This window comes from Trachemys scripta, chromosome 4, assembly GCF_013100865.1.
Source record: "Trachemys scripta elegans isolate TJP31775 chromosome 4, CAS_Tse_1.0, whole genome shotgun sequence".
Lineage (NCBI taxonomy): Eukaryota > Metazoa > Chordata > Testudines > Emydidae > Trachemys > Trachemys scripta.
The window spans coordinates 70,812,135-70,825,322 of NC_048301.1; the positions used below are offsets into that span (position 1 = coordinate 70,812,135).

Genomic DNA, 13,188 nt, shown 5'->3' on the forward strand with positions numbered 1-13,188 from the left:
TGCTCCAGAATCTGAGCTTTTGGCGCTTTTTTTTTTTTTTATTTACTTATATATATAATGTTTCTGGCCTTTGTGGTTGTGAAGAAAGCCTTGAAAATGTAATGTACTGCAATGATCTCTGCTTGTTTGCAGACAGCCTATAACAATAGCCCCGAGAAACATGAACTGCTCTGTTCAGCTAAATGGATTGTTAACTTAAAGATGACAATCTGTGGTGTATAATAAACTGAATATGTAAGGACAGCACACAATACAGTGTGACTATACCATAGTAAATAACATGGGGCTACTGTATTGTTATCCATTTTCATATTTAGCTCAATAAAATCATCCATTTAAAAAATTCTCTGAAGCTTGTGCAGAATTTTGAGAATTTCCTCCAGAGTGCAGCAGAACCTTTCTGCAAAATTTAGGTCCAGATCACAGTAGATTACATGGGGGCTTTGTTTAATTCAATCAAATCAAGACCAAATTTCACCAGGATGCTCTGATGGCTAGTTATAGGCCACATTTAAATGCCTCATTGTTTCAGCACTAGAGAGATTCAGAAAAAAGGAGCCGTAATTTCTTTGAGAAATGAATTTTTTTTCTCTCATTTACAAAATCAGCTGAACTTTGTGTGCTCAAACTATCTCTCTCACACGTAAAGTCACCATCAGGTTAGAGTCCTGTCGGAAAATTGTTTCAGGTCCAAAGGTAAATGTTTCAGAAAGTTATCAGTGTCTAGACATGAGGTGAGAGAGAAAGTTCTGCTTAGATTAAAAACTGTCAAAAAGATAATCAAGGAGTTGGGGATGAATGGTCAATTTTCAAAGTGGCTAAAGGTTAACAGGGGGTACCTTGAGGTTCCATACTAGGTTTGGTATTGTTTATGGTCTGGAAAACGGGTAAGCAATGAGCTAACAAAATTTGTACATGACACAAAAAAATGGCCAGTGTGATGGCAGATAGCTCGACAGTTACTCAGTACACAGTGACAGTGAAGAAAGCAAACAAAATGTTAGGATACAAAAAGAGTGGGACAGAAGATTATACTAAAAATATAATTAATGCTGTTCAGAATTTTTCTAATGAAATTTTTTCATCAAAAATGGTCTTTTATTGGAAATTTGGGGTTTTTCAAAATTTTCTGTCTTTAAATGAAAATGTCCAAACTAAAAACAGGTTTGTTTTTTTCACGAAAACAAAAAAGAATTTTTGAATAAAAACGTTCATGAAAAAATTTGAATACATTAAAAATTGTTCCTGTTCAAAAACTGGAATGAAAATTGTTTTGAACTTTAATAAAAATTTTGCAAAATGTGAACTCTTTTGATTAGCTCTGATTGTGCTCATATGGGATGCTACGTTGGATTCTTATCACCTGTCTTTGAAGGGACATTGGCAGAAATAGAGGAGATTTAGGGATGAACCACAAGATTGATTAGAGGTATGGAAAGACTGCTGTATTAAGAAAGAGATTGAAAAGAAGATTGACTGTTAGGAGATGAGGTAAATGCGTGGAAACATGATACAGGTGCATAAAATAACACATAGTAACAAGAAAGTAAATCGTATTTACCCTCTCTTATAATGCAAGAACAAGGGGACATTTGATAAAACTATAAACCAACAAATTTATAACTGATAAAACAAATAAGGACGTGTCTGTGATTTTGGTCTTGGGTTTTTTTGTGGGGCACTCACATAATACATAACCTATGTAGCTCCTGTAATTAGTTATTACTGAGTCCAAGAGCTTAGTAAGAGTCAGAAAAGGAGTAGACAGTTACATAGATAATGAACACATCTACAGTTACATTAGATAGGATAAGAAACAAAACATAAGGAATATACCCTGTTGATTTAGAGCGGTGGTTTTCAACCTGTGGTCCACAGACCTCAGGGGGGTCTTCAGACTATGTCTGAGATTTCCAAAGGGTCTGCACCTCCATTTGAAATTTTGTAGGGGTCCACAAATGAAAAAAGCTTGAAAACCACTGGCTTAGATCATAAACCATCCACAAACTGACAAGGTAGTAATTATAAGTAAAAAAGGACTTACTTATAATTGACCCCAGTTGCGGGAAGGGAATTAAGAAGGACTATATAAACAGCATTGAAAAGAACTCAGAACAGTCAGGGGCAATGACAGAGTGCTGCTGGAGACAGCCAGGACCCCAGCTGGAGAGCTTGGGCTGAGTTTCTGAGAGAAGCAGTCTGGTAAGCCTCCAAGGAGCAGCCTGAAAGTTTAGAGAGACTACAGACTCAGGATAGAGCGCCTGGATAACTCCATGACTCTAAAGAGGAGAGAGTGGGGGGAACAGCTAGAGAGACTATCTGGAGAAAATTGAAGACAGCCCTCAGAAGAGAGGAGCTGTGCCCAGAGAGAGACTGTTTGAAACTTACTCCTGGGGGAATTTGGTCCCCAAAAAATTAAAAATTCTGTGCACAGTATTATTAAAATTCTGCGTATTTTTTATGTAAAAATAACTATATAAACAAGCTGGTTTCAATTATTTTGGTAATTTATTTAAACTACAATACAATGCATCATAGGAAACTGAAGAGCAAGTGAGGGCTGGGGACTCAAATTCACAATTTATACTGGCTATTGACCATCTCCAGAAAGGTCAGTAGCAAACAGTTCATGGAGCACATTTTGATAGGATTTTTTTTTTTTTCAGTCCAAAAATTTAGACCAGTTCTAATCACTAAAGCACCATAAGCATTTATAGGGCATACTGTTGTTTACAATAAGGCTCCTTTACACCACTCTGGCAATGTAAAAGAGCCTTAAAATTTTCACTCCTGTTTTATACTCCTGGGGGAATTCACTAAGAACAATGGAACAATTCACTAAGCAGGCAGGCTGCTACATTCTACACTGCCTGAGGGAATAGAGCCTGCCCCACGCTTACCTCTTCAGAAACACCCCAAAGCCCTGCCCCTTCACACCGAGCATGCCGAAATAGCAAGTGAGAGGGACAGTGTCTGTCTCTCACACACACGACTGCCCAACACCCCCAACCCCGTGGTAATTTAAGTCTCCACCGTCTGCTCTGGGTGCTCAAACCAACCTGCTTGCACTGCCAGGGAGGGAGTGCATGACTGCTCTTGTGGCTTCCCTTTGCTTCCCCATCAGATGTCATTTTTCTGCAGGGAAACAAAGAAATCTGCAAGGGCCATGAATTCTTCACAAGCACAGTGACGCAGATTTCCCCCGAGTAGAAACTGTAAAATAGCCAGACCTCAGAGAGGTGGAACTGTGACACCAGCAAGAGTCTGGGAAGAAAGACTGTTTTTAAGTTCTCATGTTAACAAACTAGTGCTTGAGAAAGAGTGCTAATATGTGACTTGTATTGAGAAGTTCCATGGAGGACAGGCACTGCAGAACCACCCAAGACCAGTAGCGAGCATGGCAGAATGAGCGAATACATCTATATCCCCTTCAACCAAGCTCTCTCCGTAGGAAGAGTTCAGTTCAATCCCCCACATTCAAAAGGCTTGAAAGGGAGGAACAAGCATTCAGCACATTATTATTTATTAATGTAATTAAAATATAAAACACTTGTAGGCTCCTTTCAGCTTCACTAGAAATGTTCTATGTGCATTCTCTTAAATGAGTAAAATCTCATTACTTGGAATAGGTGGGAGTTTGGACAAATCCCTAGAGATTTCTACTGCAGGGAACAATCCTGCACTGCCAAGTGAGGGGGAGAGGGGTTTGACTAAATGAGAACCCATAGTCTTCCTCAATCTAATTGCTGATCCCTTTAACCTCTCTTTCTCTGAGTTGATACTCAGTGCTTTATCACCCTGAGTATCTCTTATTGCAGGAACACTGCTCTTTCAGCCTCTGATTTCAACCACTAGAGTAGCTGGGTAATATGAAGAAGGCTTACTGAAACCATGAGAGCTCTGAAGTTCCCTGCTTGATGTGAGTGCTATGTTACTGTAATGTCAAGGCTTCTTTCCTTTGATTCCTCAGCAGTGGAAGATAGAAAGCTGTTTATTGGGATGATCTCCAAGAAGTGCAATGAAAATGACATCCGGGTGATGTTCTCCTCCTTTGGGCAGATTGAGGAATGCAGGATATTACGGGGCCCAGATGGCCTGAGCCGAGGTAAGCACAAAGCATCCCTGACAGTTCAAGATTTTCCTCTGGACTCTTTCCCCTGCACCTCAAGATCAGATTTCAGCTATATCTGTGATTGGTAGGGTGCTTCAGCCCTGGGGGCATTTTCCTTTGTTTGCCTTCAGTTGTTGAGATGAATCTGGGGGTGAGTTTGATTCTTTCTGCCCTCTCCCCAGGTTGTGCATTTGTGACTTTTACAACAAGAGCCATGGCACAAACAGCAATCAAAGCAATGCACCAAGCACAGACCATGGAGGTAAGATAAACCTTTTTGGAGGTGTTGGGGATAGGCTGCACCACACAGAGATCATAAAGCTTGATGGGTGGGGGGAGAGGGGATCTTTGGAGTTAGAGTTTTCCTGACAGTGGGTCTTGGACTGAAAGATTTATTAAATATTTTAGCAAATAGTAAAAGTCAATACAAACTAGAATGAAAAGCAGCTGAGATTTTGAACATTTGAGGTAGGAAGGGCAACTTCATATGTACCGGGGGAGAGCACGCCATTCGCATAGGTTTGTGCCATATTTATGCAGTTGCTTGGGAGGTTGTAACCATTTGAACTGCTATTTGCAGGGTTGCTCTTCTCCCATCGTGGTGAAATTTGCAGATACGCAGAAGGACAAAGAGCAGAAACGTATTGCTCAGCAACTCCAGCAGCAGATGCAACAGATAAGCGCTGCCTCTGTATGGGGAAACCTGGCTGGTCTGAACACACTTGGACCCCAATACTTAGCAGTGAGTTTCCTGTGTGGGTTCTACCAATCTGCCTATCTAAGATGCTTATATAGGCCTCCTCACCGTCCTATTTGAGCATGTCACAATCTTCAATGTATTTATATTCACTACATTCCTGTGAGGGAAGTAATGTTATTCCCCATTTTACAGATGGGGAGCTGAGGCATAGAGATACTGTAACTTGCCCAAAGTCACCTGCTGGGAAGATTTTCTCCTTAGGTTAGCTTCTCTTGAGTACTTTACATGTATGTAATTTCAAGCCCCTTTTCAGTTCTGTCTGCCATCAAAGTTGTTGTATTCATCTCCCATTCTTTCTTCTCCAGCATTTATTACATTACTCTTATTATTTATTTCCAGTGACACCCACAAATGTCTTAGGTGCTGTACAAACAGAAAAGAATCTGATCCTTACCCAAAGAGCTCACAATTTAAAACCCCAACAAACAGGCAGGCAGAGACTAGATGTAGTGAATAGTGGTTCAGCATATATAGCGTTTTATAACAAAAAATGACAAACTAAATTATTCTTCAAGCTTATTGTCACCAATCTTCTCAGTTGTTTGGCTTTGCTGGGTTCAAAGGGGAGGAATGTCTCTCACATCACTGCTCTGGCTCTTGTGTGGGACTTCAAGGGGGTTGGGGGATTCTCCTCATGTGGTTACAGTGTGGGGGGTAGAGAAGGGTGAAATTTTCACCTCGTTCTGGCTGTGATGTATTGCAGGAGGTGGGGGAAATTTTCCCTTTATGCTATTGCTTTGGATTTGTTGGAGTGGGGTTTCTTTGTGACAGCACTCTAGCTATGGAGAAAAGGGCAGGAATTCCCCCTAAATGGCATGCTGGCTGTGGCTCAGTCAGAACATGATGGGGATTCCTCTCATGATGGTCCTCTTGCTGTAGCTGAAGAATGTGGAGGGCATTCCCCACACCCTGGCACTCTGGCTTCAGTGTAATGTCTTTGTGTGGTTGGCAATCACACTGTGCTAGCACTCTAACTGTAGTATGGGGCATGAGGGGGGATTCCCTTAACAGTGGCACTCTGGCTGTGGTACTTAAGGAGGATTCTCCTTACACACACACACACACACGCGCGCGCGCGCCAGTCTTTTGGACTGGGTGCATGGATGATGTGGATTCCTTTTGTGCCAGTACTCTGTCCATAGTGTATAGAGAAATCATCATAAGGAAAGCTCTTTGGCTATGGCGTGGTGTGTGAATTGGGGATTCTTCTTATGCTGGTGCTTTGGCTGTAGCATGATGCATGGGCAATGGGAATTCCCCTTATGGCGGCGCTCTGGCTGTGGTGTGGTGCAGTTTCTCCCAGAAGCAGAGCCAGCCCTCACTCTCACTCTTATTTTGTTTTTTGGTGTAATGTCTAGCTTTATTTGCAGCTCCTTCAGCAGACAGCAGCTGCCTCATCTGGGAACCTGAACACATTGAGCAGTCTCCACCCAATGGGAGGTGAGTGTTTCACCTGAAGGCAGGTTCAATACCAAAATAGAGGAGAGGCAGTGGTGATCTAGTAGTGAAGGAAGCCAAAAGGCTGCTGACATATCTGCCTCCTTTGTGAAGAGTAGTCCTGAGTTGCTCACCACTGCCCAGGAGAGAGAGGGATTATGAGGTACCCAGCCCTGCAGTTACAAATCTGCATGCGAGGATGTTCTCCTTTGAGTTTAGTTAGCAATGGTTCCCTGGAAGTTGCGATGTGCTCTCAGGATCCACCCTACCGCTGATGGGCATGTTTTTGAGTAAATGTTTGTCTTCCTTCATGAGCAGAGAGGCAGGGAACTCCAGATTTTCTTGAAAGTACGGATGTGTCTGAAGCATCACATGCTGAAATAAACACTACTGCATATATTGAATTGATAGAACATTCTCTGAGACTTTTAATTTAAATTATTTTCTTATAAGAAAGAAATTAAATGGATAAAATGTAGAAAGTGCTATTGTAAGAAAGGTGACTTGTAAAAGTGGCCTTTCATTCGGGATATCTGCTACCCATGCATTTGAGTCACCTGTCTGATATTTCAATACAGCTACAGAGGAGGGAAATGTCTCATGTTTTAATAAAATGAGCCAAATTCCTCACTGGGGGCTGTAAGCCAGGATCCACACCAATTGCAGCTACTACAGTGGAGTCATAAAGAAGAGTTCTGTGGGGAGCTGAGTCCTAGACCATTTAGGGATTTGTAGATAATGAAAAAGATCTTGAATTGTGACTGAAAGTGGTTTGGCAGCCAGTGCCCTCATGGAAGAAGAAAAATAATGAAAACCAGCTTAGTACCACCAACCACCCTGACAGATCCTGCAGGCTGGAGGCTACATGTCATAATAAACCATGTTGAAAGCTGTTAATAGATCTATCATTAAATTCAACAGTTAGGAAAGCGAAAGTTATGGTCCCAGCATTGCATAGACATATTAAGCCATTAAAATTATCTCCATATACTGTACAGTCATGCAAAACACTATGTGCATTATGTGAATAGAGGCCAAGTTAACAATGTGAATTAATTTTGAATGCCCTGATTTGTGTGTGCATACACTTAGCTGTAACACATTAATGAGAAGGAGCTTATGGAAAATAGTATATTGTAGTCCCTTCTGCATCTTGTAGAAAGTTGGACTTAAAGCCAGTATGTCAGTTCTCACCGTAGGGTCTGACACTAAGGTACAGTCTAGGTTTTTTCACAGCTCTTAGTTAAAGACATGAACCTGTCAGGTACCATTCTGCACCATCTTGTGGAAGCAAAAAATTACTAGGGCTGTCAAGCAATTACAATTTTTTATCTTGATTAATTGCACAATTAAAAAAATTAATCGCAATTAATCGCACGATTAATTGTGCTATTAAACAATAATTGAATACCACTTATTTAAATATTTTTGGATGTTTTCTACATTTTCAAATATATTGATTTAAATTACAACACAGAATACAAAGTGTACGGTGCTCACTTTATATTTATTTTTGATTACAAGTATTTGCACTGTAAAAAAAAATAGTATTTTTCAATTCACCAAATACAAATACTGTAATGCAATTTCTTTATCATGAAAGTTGAACTTATAAATGTAGAATTGAGTACAAAAAAACTTGAATCCAAAAATAAAACAATGAAAAATTTTAGAGCCTGCAAGTCCACTCAGTCCTACTGCTTGTTCAGCCAATCACTCAGACAAACAAGTTTGTTTACATTTTCAGGAGATAATGCTGCCTGCCTCTTATTTACAATGTTACCTGAAAGAGAGAACAGGTGTTCTGATGGCACTGTTGTAGCCGGTGTCACAAGATATTTATGTGCAAGATGTGCTAAAGAGTCATATGTCCCTTCATGCTTCAACTACCATTCGAGTGGACATGCATGCATGCTGATGATGGGTTCTGCTCAATAACCATTCAAAGCAGTGCAGACCGACAGGTGTTCATTTTCATTATCGAGTCAGATGCCACCAGCAGAAGGTTGATTTTCTTTTTTGGTGGTTCGGGTTCTATAGGTTTTGCATCGGAGTGTTGCTCTTTTAAGACTTCTGAAAGCATGCTTTACAACCCTTCCCTCTTAGATTTGGAAGGCACTTCAGAATCTTAAGCCTTGGGTCGAGTGCTGTAGCTATTTTGAGAAATCTCACACTGGTATCTTCTTAGCGTTTTGTCAAAGCTGCTGTGAAAGTATTCTTAAAACGAACATGTGCTGGGTCATCATCCGAGGCTGCTATAACATGAAATATATGGCAGCATGCGGGTAAAACAGAGCAGGAGACCTACAGTTCTCCCCCAAGGAGTTCAGTCACAAATTTAATTAATGCATTATTTTTTTAACAAGCATGATCAGCATGGACATCTGGAATGGTGGCCGAAACATGAAGGGGCATACAAATGTTTAGCATACCTGGCACATAAATACCTTGCAACGCCGGCTACAAAAGTGCCATGCGAACGCCTGTTCTCACTTTCAGGTGACATTTTAAATAAGAAGCCAGCAGCAGTATCGCCCGTAAATGTAAACAAACTTATTTGTCTTAGCAATTGGCTGAACAAGAAATAGGACTGAGTGGACTTGTAGGCTCTAAAGTTTTACATTGTTTTGTTTTTGAGTGCAGTTATGTAACAAAAAAATGTACATTTGTAAGTTACAGTTTCACAATAGAGATTGCACTGTAGTACTTGTATAAGGTGAATTGAAAAATAAATTTTTTTTGTTTATCATTTTTACAGTGCAAGTATTTGTAATAAAAAAATAATATAAAGTGAGCACTGTACACTTTGTATTTTGTGTTGCAATAGAAATAAATATATTTGAAAATGTAGAAAACATCCAAAATATTTATAAACTTTAATTGGTAGTCTATTGTTTAAGTGTGCAATTAATCACGATTAATTTTTTTTTAGTTAATTGCATGAGTTTACTGCAATTCATCGACAGCCCTAGAAATTACCTGATCAGCTTAACTAATATTCTCTTTCCTCCTTCCCCACTTCCTCTCAGGGTCTGGGATCCTAGAGCCAGTGTTAGGGCTTTCTCCCAGTGAAGTATCCCCAGAGCTGGAGAGGAGACAGTCCTCAAAGAATAGAATAGAAGTTTGGCTTTGAGTGAGTGCAGCTAAAGGAAATGTTGAGAAGGTCTCTTGTGTATAAACCCTGTACCTGAATTGTTTTATTTTTATTTTAATAGTTTATAGTGTGCCCATTGCCACTGTGTGACATGCCGGGATGCAAACATCTATTTAGAATTGCCACAGTTGGCAGCAGATCCTTCACTCTATTAACCATCCAAGAAACAAGAACAGAGAAAGAAAATGCCTTGGTTTAGACCAGTAGTTCTACACTGTGGTCTGCAGAGCATATGCTGTTGGTCACTGATGCTGATTAGAAGCAGGTCAAAATGAGGAGGAGCCACCCTACCTGCCCATAAAAATTGCCATCATAGCCTCTCAATCCCACAGCATCCATGTGGCAAAGAAACTAAGTGGATTTGTGCAATTGGGAATGGGAGTGGTGTGTCCAGAAGATTCTTTGTCTAGTAAATTATGGTCCATGTTATTAAAAAAGTCTGAGAACCTCTGTTTTAGATATATCTGGCAAAGGTATGGCTGAAACAAGGAGCCTTGCTTTATGCACTGAAAGCAGATTCCCCAGTTTGGGACCCTTCATTCAGAATGCACAGTCCTCCCTGTACACTTCAACGGAGATTATCTTCAGAAGGGTAGATAATCAGGTAGCCAAGTCCCAAATTATATCCAGACTCATTCCAAACCCCTAATCATTTCAGTTGCCCTTCTCTGAACCTTTTCTAATGCCAGTATATCTTTTTTGAGATGAGGAGACCACATCTGTACGCAGTATTCAAGATGTGGGCGTACCATGGATTTATATAAGGGCAATAAGATATTCTCCGTCTTATTCTCTATCTCTTTTTTAATGATTCCTAACATCCTGTTTGCTTTTTTGACTGACGCTGCACACTGTGTGTCTTCAGAGAACTATCCACGATCACTCCTGACTAGTTGTAGCTAAATTAGCCCCCATCATATTGTATGTATAGTTGGGGTTATTTTTTCCAATGTGCATTACTTTACATTTATCCACATTAAATTTCATTTGCCATTTTGTTGCCCAATCACTTAGTTTTGTGAGATCCTTTTGAAATTCTTCACTGTCTGCTTTGGTCTTAACTATCTTGAGCAGTTTAGTATCGTCTGCAAACTTCGCCACCTCACTGTTTACCCCTTTCTCCGGATAGTTTATGAATAAGTTGAATAGGATTGGTCCTAGGACTGACCCTTGGGGAACACCACTAGTTACCCCTCTCCATTCTGAAAATTTACCATTTATTCCTACCCTTTGTTCCCTGTTTTTTAACCAGTTCTCAGTCCATGAAAGGATGTTCCCTCTAATCCCATGACAATTTAATTTACATAAGAGCCTTTGGTGAGGGACCTTGTCAAAGGCTTTCTGGAAATCTAAGTACACTATGTCCATTGGATCCCCCTTGTCCACATGTTTGTTGACCCCTTCAGAGAACTCTAATAGATTAGTAAGACATGATTTCCCTTTACGCAAACCATGTTGACTTTTGCCCAGCAATTTACATTCTTCTATGTGTCTGACAATTTTATTCTTTACTATTGTTTCAACTAATTTGCCCGGTACTGACGTTAGACTTAACAGTCTGTAATTGCCAGGATCACCTCTAGAGCCCTTTTAAAATATTGGCGTTACATTAGCTATCTTCCAGTCATTGGGTACAGAAGCTGATTTAAATGACAGGTTACAAACCATAGTTAATAGTTCCACAATTTCACATTTGAGTTCTTTCAGAACTCTTGGGTGAATGCCATCTGGTAATTACAATGTAAATGGGACAAACTGCTTAGCACCTATCCTCAAGAAATACAAGTGATCAGGAGGATTATTGATGTGTATGTCACGTTTGTTCTATGTGAACTTTTTTTAAAGATGTTTAAGTTGTTTTTTTAAATACAAATATATAAACTGAGTTCTTTGGGGCAAGGAGTATGTGTTACTATGTACTTGCACAGCACTCAGCACAATGAGGCACCAAACCTGACTCAGGCATCTGAGTGCAAGTGTAAGACCAACAAGAACATAACTTAGTTTTATATTCATTTGGGTTTTGGAAATGAGTTACTTGGGGTTGACACGAGGGGAGAGGAAGGGATTGGAGAGTAGGTAAAAGTAGATGGGCGGAAGAAACGAGGGTGAGAAGCAAAATATATAGGGAAATTTGGATTGGGTACCTGAGGGATTAGTGTAGTAGAAACGGGGCGAGATGAAGGGAGACTAGCAAGCAGTGACAATACAGCAGTTATACCAGTGTTGCGTGAATAATTTATGTCTGGAGACTCAGCAGACTCTCCTGGCTGCTGCTGCTACTATGTGGAGTGTGTGTAGGGAGGTCACTGGTCCCAGGCAGGTTCCTTTGGGCCTGGGGGTTAGGTACAGGTGGGCCGGAAGGCCCTGACTTACCTGTTGCACCCTTGGCTGTAGCTGATGCGCTGGCTCTTCTGGGGAAAGAGCCCTGATTGTCTGGGAATTTCTATAGTGAATTGTGAACCCTGGGGTTGTGACCCACTGGGATTCATGAACAGGTCTAGAGGGATCATGATCTGCTTCCTTTATGGCTAGATGGGAATTTTTTATCTGTTGTAACAAGATGGCATAGCTCCTCCCAGCTGCCATTGTTCCCCATGTGTAGTGGGGTAGGCTGCTGGTCCAATTTGCTTGAAGGGACAATGATATCAGAGCAGAAATCCTGTGCATTCTTTAATGTGTTGCAGGGTTGAATGCGATGCAGTTACAGAACCTGGCTGCATTAGCAGCTGCAGCCAGTGCAGCTCAGAACTCACCGAGTGGTACTGCTGCACTCACTTCTTCCAGCAGTCCCCTAAGTGTGCTCACCAGTTCAGGTAAGAAGTCCATTTGTTGCATAGTGCATTATTACATGGCTTAGGTCAGCTTGGGGTCCTTTTATGCCACCCTCTCTCTCTCAGTCCATAGTTAATGCTCTGTGTATTCTTCCGTGGGTAGGCAGTTGTAACCAGTAGAAATGGTCTTTTTGCTCACCTGTCCAATGAGGTTCTCTAGTATTTGTTAAGCTAGGTATACTTTTGCCAGCAAATGCTTTTGTGTGAAGAGGTTATTTTCTCCAGGGGCTTACTTTAATCTTGAGTAAAAGGAAGTGTTGGGATTGCCATAAAACAGGAAGTCAGCACCTCTCTAGTCATTGCTAGTATATGCAGGTCACATGGTCCATCACTACTCAAGCAGCATTTTAGGCAGATGCTGTAGAGTTTTTGGCCTCTCCCAAGTTTTCTGACGATAGACACGCCCTTGAACATGTATGAACATTTCATGTATGCAAGAAAATTCACACATACCTTTATCTTCATTAAAGCCTGAGAAGCAATCAGTTTCCTCTAAAACTAACATAGCTCTAATTTCCAGTATGTTTTGTTGAGTGGCTAGGGAGAGGAGTCTCATACAGCTGCTCATGCAGGTGTGCAAATACAGAAAAAGTTATTTTGTTCGCCTTACCCTTTTTTTATTCTTTCCGATATCTTTATGGGTGTAATACCAGGGAGATTAGAACATCTAACATCTCCTTACGCACTGTCTTGCTGATTTCTTGTTAAGTGATATTATCTAGACATGCAAATTAACAAAGATAACAAATGGCAAAGCAAAAACATACTCAAACTAGATTATATGAGCCAAGCTCTATTTTAGTACCAGTGTAAGCCAAAATTTTGCCTGGGCCAGCTGCTTCTGCCTACTCTAAACTACTGACACAGGAAAAGAAAGAGGTCCCTTTATTTA

At 40.6% G+C, this 13,188-nt stretch overlaps 1 protein-coding gene across 5 annotated transcripts in view; it reads left to right on the forward strand.

The window, feature by feature from the left end:
* Positions 1 to 13,188, forward strand: part of CELF1 (CUGBP Elav-like family member 1) — a 91,760-nt gene that overhangs the window by 57,291 nt on the left and 21,281 nt on the right. For 3 of the 5 annotated variants that reach the window (XM_034769420.1, XM_034769421.1, XM_034769424.1), the window contains 5 exons: positions 3,971 to 4,105; positions 4,294 to 4,373; positions 4,692 to 4,853; positions 6,230 to 6,311; positions 12,150 to 12,278. In XM_034769420.1, the coding sequence (XP_034625311.1) occupies positions 3,971 to 4,105; positions 4,294 to 4,373; positions 4,692 to 4,853; positions 6,230 to 6,311; positions 12,150 to 12,278 (588 nt within the window). The remainder of the gene's footprint in view (positions 1 to 3,970; positions 4,106 to 4,293; positions 4,374 to 4,691; positions 4,854 to 6,229; positions 6,312 to 12,149; positions 12,279 to 13,188) is intronic. The other 2 variants (XM_034769422.1, XM_034769423.1) reach the window with 1 other exon arrangement.